The 14799-nt window shown below is 39.3% G+C and overlaps 1 protein-coding gene across 1 annotated transcript in view; it reads left to right on the top strand.

Annotated features, from left to right (window-relative positions):
- TMEFF1 (transmembrane protein with EGF like and two follistatin like domains 1) overlaps positions 1 to 14799 on the top strand; it is a 113539-nt gene that overhangs the window by 84205 nt on the left and 14535 nt on the right. Inside the window, exon 5 of the mRNA XM_040082029.1 lies at positions 4290 to 4386. Coding sequence (XP_039937963.1) covers positions 4290 to 4386 — 97 coding nt within the window. The remainder of the gene's footprint in view (positions 1 to 4289; positions 4387 to 14799) is intronic.

Genomic DNA, 14799 nt, shown 5'->3' with positions numbered 1-14799 from the left:
GCACAGCTCCCTTCCCAAGCTATGCCTTAGGGCAGACCAAACTTCACCTTGACACAGATGGATGCTTTTGTTTTAAGCCTGATTGAAAGCCCTCAGCAGAAACCCAGACACATTACCATTGTAGGAACACACAAATGAGTTGCTGAGGGAAGCAATTTACTGCTGCCCCATTCCTCTAGAGCTGCTGTCCATTGGCAGGCTCTTACCCTGCGGCTCCTAAGATATAGCTGGCTGTCTTCTGCAGAGGAATAATGACTCGAGGAGAAGGGTTAGGGAGCACAGCTCAGAGAGACAACTGGGAGTCACTGATCCTATCTTTCTGCCTTGTTTCTTTTGAAGGACAGAGCATTAATGAGGCGCTGGCCTGAAACATGTAAGGAAACTGAAAAGAGAGGGAAAAGGAGCTTTCACTCACCATCAAATTTATATGTCAAGAACAGAATTAATCAAGATAACAACAAAACCAAGAAGAAGAAATTCTGTAATCATCTATACATCAATATTAGAAGCTTGCATAATAAACAAGAGAAGCCCGAATTGCTCATTTGGGAGCATATTTTGACCTAATTGTTATTACTGAAACCTACTGGGAAGATCCGATTGATTGGAATATTGAAATTAATGCCTACAACCTATGTAGAAACAATCAAATGTGGGGGAGAAAGGAGAAGGGAGAGGCAATATGTCAAGGGATATATTGCCTATTTGAAGATGTTTACACCAGAGAAACATGCTCTCAAATATTAATGGGTTAACATATTTTAGCAGGATACAGATGTACAGGTCTGCTACCAATTCAGGTTGAAAAACAATATTTGTCTAGTTTTTATTGATGGGAAAAGTTGTGTTTTCTTGAAGGACTTGTCTTGGTTCTATCCAGGACAATATTCATTTTTGCAGTAGCCAGGAGGAGGCAGGGACAGGACCCAGAAGTTTTTCCATACCACCTTGCATCATTGATGGGAGCAGGGGAAAGGGAGTTTTTTCTGGAAGGAATGGCTCTTTTCTGGTCAGGGCAGCATGGCTGCAGTCAGGTTGGGCTCTGCAGTGAGCATTTTAGCATGTGAATCACTCTCTCATCTGTGCGCCTTTGTTATTAATATTGTTGCCGTTACTGTTCATTTTCTTATCTCATTGCTGCCTGCAGTAAATTGTTCTTGCTTCAGCCTGTGAGTTTTACCTTTTGTGCCTCCAATTTACCACTCCATCCCACCACAGGGGCAAAGGGGATGGGTCAGTGAGCAGCACGTTATTTGGAGAGTCTTTCTGGGGACACTGAATGGAATTAGTACCATTCCTAAGCCACAACAGGACGTCAGTCTATATTATGTGCAGTGTCTGATATGGTTACTGCTAAACCATAATGCAGCTAGAAGTGAAAGATGCTTCTGAATATGGTAGGTGACCGATACACATGGTCCAGCAAGTTCTGATCAAGAAAAAAACAAAATCACACTTTTTAAAAAACAAACATATTTTGAAAAGGTAGAGAAAGCAATTTTAGGAGGCGGGGGGGGGGGAAGGAAAGAGAGAGAATTTTACATCAAATAGTTTATAGAGCAATCAACAAGTAGTTTTGGGCTATGATTCTGAAAATAAAAGGTGTTGGTACATTAACAGGAAGCAGAAATAGAGCTCAAGAGGAAGAATGTGTATGTGCTTGTTTGTGTGCTACTTCTTTTGCTCCATTGCAAAATTGAAATGCTAATAGTGCAGTAAAAGTGCTCAGTAAAGCATTCTGGTTGTATTTGTAGTCAAGTCAGATAGTACAAATGGGGCATGATGAAATATTTTCCATGTTAGTTGTACCATAGAAGGATATCAAGCACCAAATGTTGAAGAAGTATTTTGTAACCAACAGGTTTGCCAGGTTTGCACCTGAAAGGTTTAAAAATGGGTGATAAAGAATTCTCTAGGCTGTTGACGATTTTTTTTGTTTCTTTTCCTTCAGTAGAATAATGATAAATAGTATAAAAATATTTTCAGAAAAGTTAAGCGTGATGACAGGGAGGCAACAGCCTCTCATTCCGGCACCTATGAGAAGAATAGCAGTGAAATAGAAGGTGGAAAAATCAACCGAGTACAGAATTAAGTGAGGGAAAAAATATTAATGCCAGTCATGATGAGTTCATGGAAAACCTTTATTGAGAAAATTACCATTTTTTAAACTGATTTTTCCAAGAAGTGCGTTTGTACAACAGAACATTTTATTTAAGCATACCACCGCAGAGCCATAACCTTTCTCAGTCAAATGTGATCTTTAACCTCATCCAAGTCTAAGTAAGTAGAGAGCATAGCATGCACACATTGCACATCTAATGTGGAAAAATACTGCAAATCAATAGATCATTAAATGTCAAGGAGTTGGTGGAAAATGAGTGTGTTTCTAGAGACTGTTCTCGGCCTCGTGACCCCTTCCACTGGAGACCTGGGAGCAAATCAGTCAGCACTGCTTTGGTGTGGATGACAGGTCACTGAGCTAACAGGATGCATAAGCAGGCAGGATTTTAATGTCTGAGGACATTTATCTATAGCAAGTCCAGGACCTAGGTAATTTTTCCGTGATGTCAGGAAAACATCTCTCGTACAGACTGTTGACCCTGAAAAGTGTTCATTAGGGAATAAAGTGGATAATAAAATAAATATTATTGTCAGTGCAGAAGAATGGTCAAAAAGAAATATGATAGTTGGATGTTTAAAGAGAAGAATGCCACAAATGGTATTTGCTTTTTAAAAGACAACTTTTCTGGGACAATATGTCCAGCTCTTGTACCTGCCACTCCAGATGGTGTCATGGTGTCAACTTCCTGTAAAGGGAATCAAGGGTCATAAGAACAGAAAAAGAAGTGGAAATACCATGAATGAAAGCAGTGCCATTTGTTTAACTTATTCAGACCATAGGGGATAATTTATTAGCATGGAAAAGTGAAATCTGACACTAAAGGACACTTTAAAATGCCAAAAATAGGCATAGGAATGTGGCACCTGGAGAGAAGGAGAAATCAAATAAGATGTGCGTTTGTAAAGATAAAATAAGATGACCTCTACTGCATCTTAATAAGAGTAGTGATAGAATTTCTATGGCAGGAATTTTGTTTGATAAGTATTAATCTCTGGAAAATGCACAGCATGTTTTAGACAGAAGCAGTCACCTTGCAGGTCTCACCTGCACTATTCTTCATGGAAACAGCCCCACAGGTCAGAGGGAGAGATCCCCTGCAGCCAAGATCCAGGGAAATTAGGAAGAGCTGTTGTGGATTACTTTTTCCTGTTTGTATTTAAAGAATGTAAATTCAGCTGTTCCATTGGTGGTGTTTGATTTACTGTTGCTACAGCAGATGAAGCTGCTATGAGGAAAGGAATGGAATCACTTTGATCTCCGTCCATCCGGCAGCCTTGTGCGGTCAGCTGTGCACCACCACAATACTGGGATACTTTAAGTGGATCTCGACTCCCTCTGCAGATTTCTGTGGTTCTTTTCCTTCCTTTCAAATACCTAGCTCTTTCATCACTTTGTTGAAAATCAAAAATAAGAGTGTCTAATGGTAGTGAATTAGTAAGGGTATAATTTATTTCTCTTTTACTCGGTAAAGACTTTTGATGTCCACATCAACAGTAAAATTATTGTAGATGCTTTTAGGATCAGAATATTTGAGGTATTGATTTTACTTTTTAGGATACATAGTATTTCTACCAGATTCTTGTTAAGATGACTTTTTTCTTTTATTCCTATAGAACTAAACAAAGTAGTTTGGAAAATACATCACAGCATATATGACATGTGAGCACAGTCTAATCCCATAGTCAGTAATCAAAAAGAGGAAAAAAATGCAAGAAGTAACCTTGCATAAGGATATCTGTAATTAAAGACTGTTACAGAAAATGGTATTTAAATCCCCAGAACCTAATATTCAAGGACGTCTAAAGGGACAGGGTTTATCCATTATCAGTGGCAATTAAGAGTAAATGTGACTGGGATACATCAATGCCAGTTATGTGCCTGGTGAAGCAGGAATAAATAAAAACGACTGAAATAAGAATAAAGGAAGAGCCAATCAATGAAGCATTAGTGTTTTCAGGGATGCTTTTCTATCACTGGTACAGTTCTACCAACTTGCAATTGACAGACTTTCAAAAAGGGAACACTATTAAGGTTAATAGCTTCAGTATACGATAGCTTTATGTTGACAGTATTCCTGAAGGCAAATGGATTTAGGTAAGCAAAAACAGAGCTTAATTTGAAAGTCATGCTTTCTGTTTGTTTTTATTTTTTATTTTTTTCTTTTCAGAGTATGAAGGATCTGGGACAGAAGTTCAGAGAAAACACTCAAAATGTGGAGTTTGCAAATATAGGGCTGAGTGTGATGAAGATGCAGAGAATGTTGGGTATGTAATATTTTCCCTAACAATATCACTGAACAAAAAGGAAAAAATGTACAAAGTACATGATTATATACTTGTACATGATTATATACTAGTATGTTTGTTCTTACTAACTGAAGCTGTAGTGCCATCCAGTAATAATGTGTTTGATATGTAAAGAACAAACCATCTGCAGTTGCAAAGTAGTGGGGGAAAACAACAGAGAGTTGTACTGGAAAATCTTCAGCTAATATTTTTCAAACAAAGAGCTTTGATTTGTTTTATTCTGCCAACAAAACAACTCAAAACCCAAACAGGAATGCAAAATAAATGCCGATCATTCAACCCTGAGATTTTTCTGTATGTTCTCCTTGTTCACAAAGTGTTCCATGCAGTTATTTCCATCAGTGCTAACCTTGGACCTAAACATGAAGTTGAACAGGGGATTTGGGCCAGTCGGATCTTCCAAACTCACTGTGGCATTTGATCTCCTAGATGCACCCAGGGGGAAATGAATGAAAAATATTAATTACTTTCAAAGTTCAAAACGAATTATCAAGAAACCAGAAGCTTTTAAAAACAGTCCATAAATGCAGAAGCAGATGCACCAAATTTCCCCACTCAAGGTACTTGGTTATCTTACACCCCAGCTGTCCAGGCTCTGTGTGACTCTCAGAAAGGGCAGAGATGTCATGAAGGAAAGGGCTTCTTCAGACAGCTCCATGAGGCTTTAAGGGGTTTTTAGGGAATTAGAAGAAGTCCTGTCTACTGATGGGGTTTTGTTTTCCAACAGCCTTTGTCCTGGCAGTGGCCACCAGTATGGAATAAGGTTTACTGGGATCTGGGCTGGTGGCAGGTAGTGAGGTTGTGGCTGCAGACACGGTGCATGAAGGTGTTGGAGAGACTTGCAAATGGCACATTTTTGCATCCACAGAAGGAACAGCATCTCAGAATAACAGTGCCTGAACATCACTGATCGGAGAAAACATCACTCTCTGTTTTCTTGTCTTCCAGCTGGAATCCATTTAATGTTGAAATATGTCTTAATTGCACAAGGTTTTATTACAGGATACCAGCATGAAGACATCTGAGGCAGTAAAGCAGCTTAGCACTAATATTCAAGACGTGTATTCAAGATTAAATTGTAGAATACAAGGGAAAGTAAAATGGTAATACTGCTCATGAATACTAGCATGATACTTCTCATTTCATAAAATGCCATAGTATTGAAGCTGGCTTGCTCCTTCCAGGACAGAGACAAATGAACTAGAGCTGTTTTTTGTAATACTAATAATCTTTTGGAATATTGCCCTGATCTGCTTCATTTATGACTGGAAAGATGGTATAGATGAGGTATATATATACATACATACATACATACATACATACATACATATATATATATGCACTGAGATGTGCTTTTGGTTTTGGAAAATAAATCCTGAAGCATTCAACTTCTGTAAAAGCTTGTCTAGTCTTTCTGCACTTGTAGAGCTGGCATTCCTGCAGCTATATAGTATTTATAAGAAAATTAGGATAAAGCTGAGGAGAGCAGATTTACCCTCTACATCCTACTCACATAAAATGAAACAGTTCCCACTTCTTGACTACAGGCAGAGAGTGCCTTTTTTGCCTCTAGGATATCTTTAATTAGTCCTCATTAAAAAAAAAAAAAAAAAAAAAAAAAAAAAAAAAAAAAAAAAAAAAAAAAGTGGAAACAAGAACTTTTATGTAGAAAATGCTCAAAAGATAAAAAACATTCCCATGTACATTATTTGCAATTTATTGGATAATATTTTTCAGTTCTATGCAGGAATTTAATATAATGTAATTTTTTTTCCCCCAGTGCCTTTAACCATTAAAAGAGGCATCAGTGATATTCTTTGTTTAGCTATAGATGAACCAAGGTGTGTTAACACAGATTTCCTTCACAGGGTTGATTTTGATAACTCACAAGCATGTCACAAACTTGCTAAAGTTGAATATAGGAGTAGGCATATTTTTTTCATAAAATCAAATCAGTTATTTACCTGGCAGAAACAAGATGGGATTGAAATCTTCTGTTTGGGAGACTTTAGTAGAGTATCCCTTATATCTGCTTTTACATTTAAGTTTTATTTTCTTTTCTGCTGAGTTTCAGTGTGGGTTTTGACATCATAAAATTATATCATGACATATAAAGTTACTGGCATGCTGAAATATATTTCATTATGCATAACTATTGCTAGTCTGAATTATCATTAAATTCAAATTTGCACTATATTACGAACATTATCACCCCTAATCATAGTAAATCAGAAAACACCCTGATTTCATAAAAATATTCTGGTTTGATTCTTTTTTTAGGACATAAGAATGGCCACTAGAACTTTTTTGGAGAGTGCAGTAATGCCTACTGAACCAGAAAGAAAAAGTGCATTTAGCTCCATTCATGTAGGTTTATTAGGCCTGGACAGCCCTCCTTTGCACCTTGTGATGTTGAGACACTAAAAAGGGTGATCCACATGATAACAGAAGGCATTTAAAGAAAATTTTGCTCCATTGTAGGAACTGGATGAGTTAGCTGAACTGTCCCTTAATGTTAAGTAGACCATCTCAAGCCGTATTTATGATACAAACAGTAAACACACAGTTACGAATTTTTTCAACCTCTTTCCCAAGCTGTGCAATCTGGGACTGTTACAAACACCAGCTCCTTCTGCTCTGACTGCTCTTGAGAAGCAAAATTATATCTGTACTCCTCATTTATCAATAAGGAAAATAATTTATGGGTAAAATTTTTGCTGAATTGGTGGGAAGGGTGCCACACCTGTCACTGCATGTTGAGGTTTGAGGTACATGAGCTGGAATTAATGAGGAATCCCAGGACCTGCCAAGAGGCCAGCTGCAACCACCTAAGGAGCAGAATAGGCAAATTTTCTCACAATAATGGAAAAGTCCTGCTAAAGAGAATTTTGTTCCCTGCAGAATGTGGATTGTCTTTTGGATCTGGAAATCTGAGGGATCCTATGCAAAAAATGGGGGCAGCTGATGGTTTCAGTGAAAACTGTAGGGTGATCCTCACAACGGAGAAGCAGAAGTAAGACCATTTGTCATATCCTGATGTTTTAGAGTTGAGCTTGCAGGTCCTTAGGGTTGTCTAAGCAGGTCCTTTCTTCTCAGAGGTGCACACTGATATTGTGAGGGGCAAGAGACACATGTCAAAGCATGGTAAATTTGGGGTTGTCACAATGGAAAACGTTTCTACCATGAGGGTGGTTGGACACTCCAACACCGTGTCTGGAATTTCCATCCATGGAGATGGCCTGAACAGGATCAGACACAGCCTTGGGATCTACTTCTAGCAGGGGCTGGGACTAGATGATCTCTACACTTCTCTTAAGCCTAAATTATTCTGTGAACCTGTGTAATTACTTAATCTTAGTGCATTTTAACAGCAAATTGCAAGAAGATTGGTTGTACAGTGCTGAGATACATGCCATATTACAAATAAGTGATGCTAATTTTTTGTTGTTCTTAAATTGTATTTTCCCCTTTGAAAAAGTTACAGATTCTTAGTTTTCGTGCTTGGTATTAAAGCATTATGGCTATCTCTTGATCAAAAATGGTACATATGCTTTTATTGCATTAGATTAGACATAGTTTGAAGAAATCCGGCTTTGCACAGGGTTTTAGATTTCTATCTTAATTTTGCTTGATTTCACAAAAACATTATCTGTCTAAGCCAGAAGTTGTAACAATGCAAAACTGAATCCAAAAGTATAAACACTATAATTTCCACTGCCACTATGAAAAATTTCAACGTTGATTCTAGGTGCAGTGGTTGAGACACAGAACTAGAGTCTGAGGAGAGGGTTGTCATAAACAGCACACTCGGGAAATTTGTATTCAGCTACATACAAATCAGTACAATATTTCTTTATTTATCTAAACTTAGAAAGGAAACAGGTTGAGGAAGCATCACAGAAATATTTTTCTTCTTTTTTCATACAACTTATAAATATTTTAAAGAGTTGTTAGCTTGTGGTCAATCTTTTTAAGGGCAGAGACCATCACTTGTGGATGCACTAGTCTTAAATTGCATAAACACATAACCTGTCATTTGCCTGAACAGTGATTTTCTATAGGTTTAATGTAACAGAATGCAAAGAAAAGGATTCACATGGCTTGGGTGGGACACTCTCATTTAGTGACAGAAAACTGAAACAAGTTGTGTATATCATGGGAAAAGCTGCTGCCTGACACCATTCGATCAGTGTCTGCCTTTCTCCTCTGACTGTCAAATGTCTCTCTGGCCAGAAGCTTCCTTCTCTTCGTTGAAAAGACAACATATTATGCATAGTGGTGCAAAATGTGTGTGCAAGAGGTTGGTAGACTTATACTCTTGTGTGAGAAAGTGGCCAGAAGCCCAAAAACATAGGTGGTATGAATGTGGTTGTGTGTTTTCTGCTGGAATTTTGAATTAGAAATGCAGTCGTGTTGAGAAGTGGACACGGAACTGGCAACACAAAACTTGAGGCTGTATAGAGCTGATGGGGTAAATTCTGTAGGTCACCATCACAAACATATCTTGATACACCCTGGGGTATTCAGTCTTTTTTCTTAGCACACACTGGGTTTTTCAGTTCAACTGACTGTTCATGAGATAGACAGATCATTCTATCACCACAAAATCAAAAGGCAGGATCTCTAGAGGGCCTGCACTCCTGCCCTACAACCAGGGATAATTCATTCATGTGAGCTCAAGGACTTCTCTGGGAGAGCTCTGACCATCTCCATGATAAAGACTTCGCTGCTGGGCATATCTGTTCAAGGGCTGATCTTCTCTCACTTTGGAATAGTTTACTCGTGTTCAATCAGAATTTCTTTCTTTGCGACTTACAACTGTTGTCTTTCATTCCTCTTCCTGTACTTCTGAGAAGATCCTCACTCTCATCTTGTCACTAACCCCTCTTGGGTTGCTGATGACAGCAGTCACCTCCTTAGCTTTCTCTTCTCCAGGCTGAAGAGGTGCAGCGTCCCCAGACATTCCTCACAACAGCCCACACTCCATCCTTCTACCCATTGCAGCTTCTCACCACTGCAGCTTCTCCAGTTTCTCAGAATATTTGCTGCTACTGAGGGGGTCCCAAAACAGGACAGAGTACTTCACGTGGTACCTCATGAGGGCTGAATGGAGGACAAGAGTCTCTTCCCTTGCTCTGCTGGTGACTGTCCTGTGAGGCAGACCCCAGCCTGCTGCTCTCCTGGACCCTCAGGTCCTTTTCTGCAGAGCTGCCTCCCTGCTGGTCAATCCGCAATCTGTCCTGTGGAAGTGTGACTGATGTCCTGTCATCTTCATACCTCTGGGAGTTCCTCCATCTTGTCAAGGCCCCACTTGAGTTGAGTTGTTATCTTTTTCTTTTCAACTTAAAAATAACCTCACTGTAAAAATTCAAATTTATCATGTTCTCAGTTTTACCTATTTTTTAACAGATGAAATATGGAAATGAGGTTCAGAGCACATTCAGTCTTTTTTTTTTTTTTTAATAAGTGTACTATGCTGTCAAAGATATGTTTTGACTTATAACGTAGATTTTCGAGAAAGATTGGCAGCTGATCCCCATGTAGACCTTTTGAGATTAACATTTTCTGATATTTACTTTGGAAAGCAAAAGTGCCTCTGCAATATATAGATTCAACTGGCCTATAATTTACATAGTGTCTGTCCTCACAAAGGCCAAACCAGAATTTCAGAAGTCTTAGTATTAACAGTTAGAAATGCCAGTATGGATATTTCAAAGTCCTTGTTTCTGCCTTGTCTATGTAATTTGTCCTCCGAAGAAAGATTTGGTCTGTTTGAAGTCTGTCATGCAAGTTTATACTTGCCTCTTCTGAGCACTTTTTCATTCATTTACCAACCTTTTTTTTTTTTTTTTTAAATAACTTTTTAGGGTATGATATTGTATGTAGGTATTCATAAGGAAGGGTATATAAATCCTGTGTAAATGCAATTCACAGCTTTCTGATCCAAAAATAAAAAGAAATCCTAAGTATTTGTGTGCAAAGCAAACCATTCAGACAATAGAGAAAACCAACTCGAAGAAGGGATTTAAAATTGTGTTGTAGGATTATGAATTATGAAAATCTGGGTGCAGCATATTCTGGTATGAGAAGAATAGCATAATGGTCTTTTCACTATATTGACTATTAGGAAATTGAATAGATCCTAGATGGATCATAATCCAGGTCTGTTTTTTTAATGTATATTTTTAGTGTTCTTTGCAGCAGCGTGTGCCAAGTCTTTGAAGATTCCTGTTATTTGATTGTGGAGGGAGGGTTGGGCTGTTTTTGGGAGAGCAAGCATCAGTTCACCATGTATGCTGTGAGAAGCTCACTGCAGTAAGGACTAAATTTCCTCAGTGGTCAGAGAGAGCCATGCCATGAAAAAGGGAATGTAGGAAAAGGGATGTCTGGAAAACAGCTGAAGCTTATGGTATTCCAAGAGCGTTCTACATTGCTGGGCAGAAGTAAAGACACAGTGTTATAGACAGGCACAAAGAAGCTTCATAGAATTGAATTCTAATTCTCCTGTGCTATAAAGGGATTTTTAAAAGCACACCAAAAAAACCTGATGAAGATTCAGCTCTAGTCAAATAGGTAGAAAAATCACTTTGAAATCCAGATTTTCTTAGTTCAGGTTTCATCTGGGAAGAACTGCACACAAGGGAAGAAGCATCTAATGAAAGGTAATCCTTCATTTGGCATGGTTATATTCTTAACTGCAATTGCAACACCCCTGCTATTTCAATTCACCTAAATTTATTCCATCAAGCATACCCTTATCCATCTGTGTGCATTTCACACACTTTGTTTTACTCTAGTGTTTCCATTTTACATTTGTAAGCAGGTGTGCCAACGAATTGGTGAGTACCTGAGAACGCTCACTCTTGTCAGCTACTGAGGAGGGATGGTGAGCAGCATTCCCTGTGAGGCCAGGCCAGAAAAATACCTTTGTGAGCAAGTCCCAGGTGGGCATAAATGCAGTAGCTTGATCTGTTGGTCAGAAATGCCAGTCTCTCCCATTAGCTAAGCCCGCTCCACAAGTCAGTCATGCTTTTCCTTTCCTTTGTTTTCCTCTTTTTTTATTTGAACCTACCAGGGTTTTTAAGCACACGAACTTCCAACAGACCACATACACCTTGAAGCCTGAAAACAAAAGGGAGCCTTGAAATGTGTTCTGATCTCTGGGGATCTAATTAATTTACTAATAGCAGCAAGTGCTCTTACAGCCTGAGCTTGTCACTTCATTTTACTAAGCACGTTTGCTTTGTTACACCTAGTAGCCCCTAAAAAAGGAGTTGTACATCCTCATTTCTTGCTTATTAAAACCACCCCAAAAATCTGTTTGGTTTAATTATATCACTTTGTACCTTCTTGAAATTCAAATGCTTTTCTGTTTAACTAATGGTGTTAATGAATGATATGCACACAACTTCTAAAAGCACATTTCACAGCAAGCTGGTGCCTTTTTCCTTAAGGTGTCAGCTCTCTGATGACAGGTGACAAAATTCAGGGACTTTTTCTGTATACCCTAGTACATCAAAAAAACATTTGAATATATCTTGTTGATTTTCCTGGGCTAAGTGAGAGAAATTATCTCATGAGGACATTAAGCAGGAACCTTCTCCAGCAAGACTTCAATTTGGAGCATTAACTACCTGTTTAAACCATTTTGGTTAAAACCAATATTAAGGTTATAGAAGAAAATGTTTGTAGGGCTGTCACTCCTTTCATTCCAGCATGGCTTTTACAAGAAGCTTTCCCAGCAAAAATCTGAAGCACTCATTTACTTCTTTCTCGTATGAAGCACCAAGCACATTCAAGATGTCCTTAGTACACAATTCTGCTAAATGATGTTACCTTAAGTGACTAACTCTTTTCTTCTGAATTTTACAGTTAAGGTTCACTCTCTTCCTCGGTGCCCCGCTTGTGTTTCTCCCATGTGTCCCTGCTCCGCCTTCATGATCTCAAGTTTTCCTGCCCTGCCTTTGTGAGCAGCTCTCTGCATTGTCCTTATGCTCTCTCTGTGCTTTCTCCCCAGCAGGAGAGAGATTTCAGGGAACAGATTAGGATATGAGACTGCAATTTTGTGTTCAGTTTCAGTCTTAGCTGTGAAAGAAAACAATCCTGGGTGCCTCTTACAGGTTCTCCTGCTTGCAAAGGCCTGTGATAAGATTTTTGCTCTTCAAGTTACTGCTTTTAGCTCATTCCCATTGTCTGCTGTGTCTTTTCACATACTTTGCTTGCTTCCTGTGTGGTCTGTGGTATGGTTCAGACCTGTGTATGGTCTGTGGTATGGTTCAGACCTGTGGGCTCTTCTTGGTAGCCTTGAGCTTTGACTTCTGCTTGGCTTTGGCTCCAAAACTGGCTGGAGGGGGAAGCTGGCTTCCACCAAGCAGTTGGATTTCCTGTCATCTCAGTACCAAGCTATTATCTGCCCTCTGTGTCTCTCTGATGTCAAGATATAACGTATTTTCAGTATTTCATACTGGGTTTGTTGGAAGATTTTCCAATACTTTCCCAAGCTGCTCTTTTGTTTCAGTCCCTGGTGGTCCTGTCCCCTCACAGGGACTGGGGCTCCAGTTTGAAAGTGTTTGATGTGCAGCATCAGAGCAGCAACTTGCTCTTCTATGGTTTTACCTTCCTTCACAAACACCAAGCAGTTAAAAACATTCTTTTCATGTTTTCTGTCAAGAGCAGCACTCCCCATATGTCACTGCTCTCATCTCACAATTTGGTACTTCCCGCAACCCTGACTGTATTTTTGGTCCAGTGGAAACTGTCTACGAGCAAGGACAAATTCACTGCACCCTATCCAGATTCTCTGACAAGTGCAGGTTTCTAACATATGCTTCTGGCTCCCTCTCTGCCGCCCTGCTGGATCTGTGGAGGCCCTTTTCCCTTCAGACCATTCCACTCAATCCATGTCATCTCCTTAACTCGTTCTCTTTCAGCCCTCTGAAGGGCTTCAGAGGTTTATGTTGGAATAAGAGTTTCAATTTTTTTTTAAAGTACATCAGTCCAGTTCAGCTGTTCATTACCCAACAGTGTACTTAAACCACCTGCTTTTACATGTCAGACTGCTCTGCCAGGTGACCAGTGACTAACTGGCCAGGGGAAGGCTGGAAGTACCACTTGGCATCATGGTCATAGGCAAAGCAGAAGCTAATGGCAGCAGGCAAATAATCAGATGCATGTCAAGGTGGGTCAACATGTGAAATTTCTGTACATTGAAGAGGTGGTTAGAGATAAGGCTGAGACTGTTGATGAGAAAACCAGGGTCAGGAATTCAGAAGCACCCCTAAAGCAAGCATCTGACAATTCTGAGAAAGTAAGCATTTAATGTTAGATGTTAAATCTGAACGCAGCAGAGCATGGAAACATAAGCAGTTTCCAAGCATTTTCAACTCTAGCCTGTAATGTCACCATAAAGAAGGAAAAGATATTTTCAAAACTCACCTTATTTGTCACCAGGAATGACAAAACCCAACCATAATCATGATGCTACAGACATCAGATGTGACTGGAGGCAGATTTAAGGGAGAGCAAAGGTATCTGTCTGCACACAGCCAGTGTCATAAAAATGAGGACCAGCTCTCTGCTGGTTTGTGTCAATAAATATGCACGACTGCTCTGCCATGAGCCTTTTATTTGTATGTCATAAAACCTAATAAACCCCTGATTAGTCTTAACATCATGTGGGAGCAGGTAAACAAAATAGTATTTCCACCCTGGTTTTAAAGTTTACAACCACTGCCTTTTCTAGTAAGAAAGATTATCATATGTTCATCATATTGATATTTAGAGGCTTCATTAGTACTTGCAAGTAGGTCCCTAAGATGTGTAGAGACATTACTGGGGCAGTTTTTCACTGTCAGTAGGTGCACTTAAAACCCTGTTTGCATGAGAGATGTTCTTCCATCTAGCAACAATCTGAAGTTCACAGGCATAGAAATTTTCTGCAAAATTAACGTATTTATATTAAGCAACAAAAGGTTCTTATAGAAGAAGAGGAAGAGAGAAAAGTATGCAGGCCATCTTCAGTATTTCTGAAGCATGGAATTTGGTTCTGCTGCAGATTTGTTACTAACTTGAGGGATACATTCATCTGTTTAATAGTTTAATTATATCTGCAACAGTGGGAAAGAACATAAAAAGCCTGGAAAGCTGGTAGCTTGGACATTTTTCCCCATCCTGTGACTTACAAGTGTGGATCAAGATGAAGCTCGTGGTTATTCCTGTCAGTCAGACCATGCGGCCCCCGTGGAGCTTCCTACCAAGGAGAGGATCTTGTGCCCACTGCCACCTCCTCAGAAGGTGCAGAGTGGCTTTCTCATACTGAAAACATCAGGAGGAGCTTGACTGAAAGCTGGACAGGGTGTCCACATTGTCCTC

This window comes from Hirundo rustica, chromosome 1, assembly GCF_015227805.2.
Source record: "Hirundo rustica isolate bHirRus1 chromosome 1, bHirRus1.pri.v3, whole genome shotgun sequence".
Lineage (NCBI taxonomy): Eukaryota > Metazoa > Chordata > Aves > Passeriformes > Hirundinidae > Hirundo > Hirundo rustica.
This window is presented reverse-complemented; position numbering and strand designations above follow the sequence as displayed.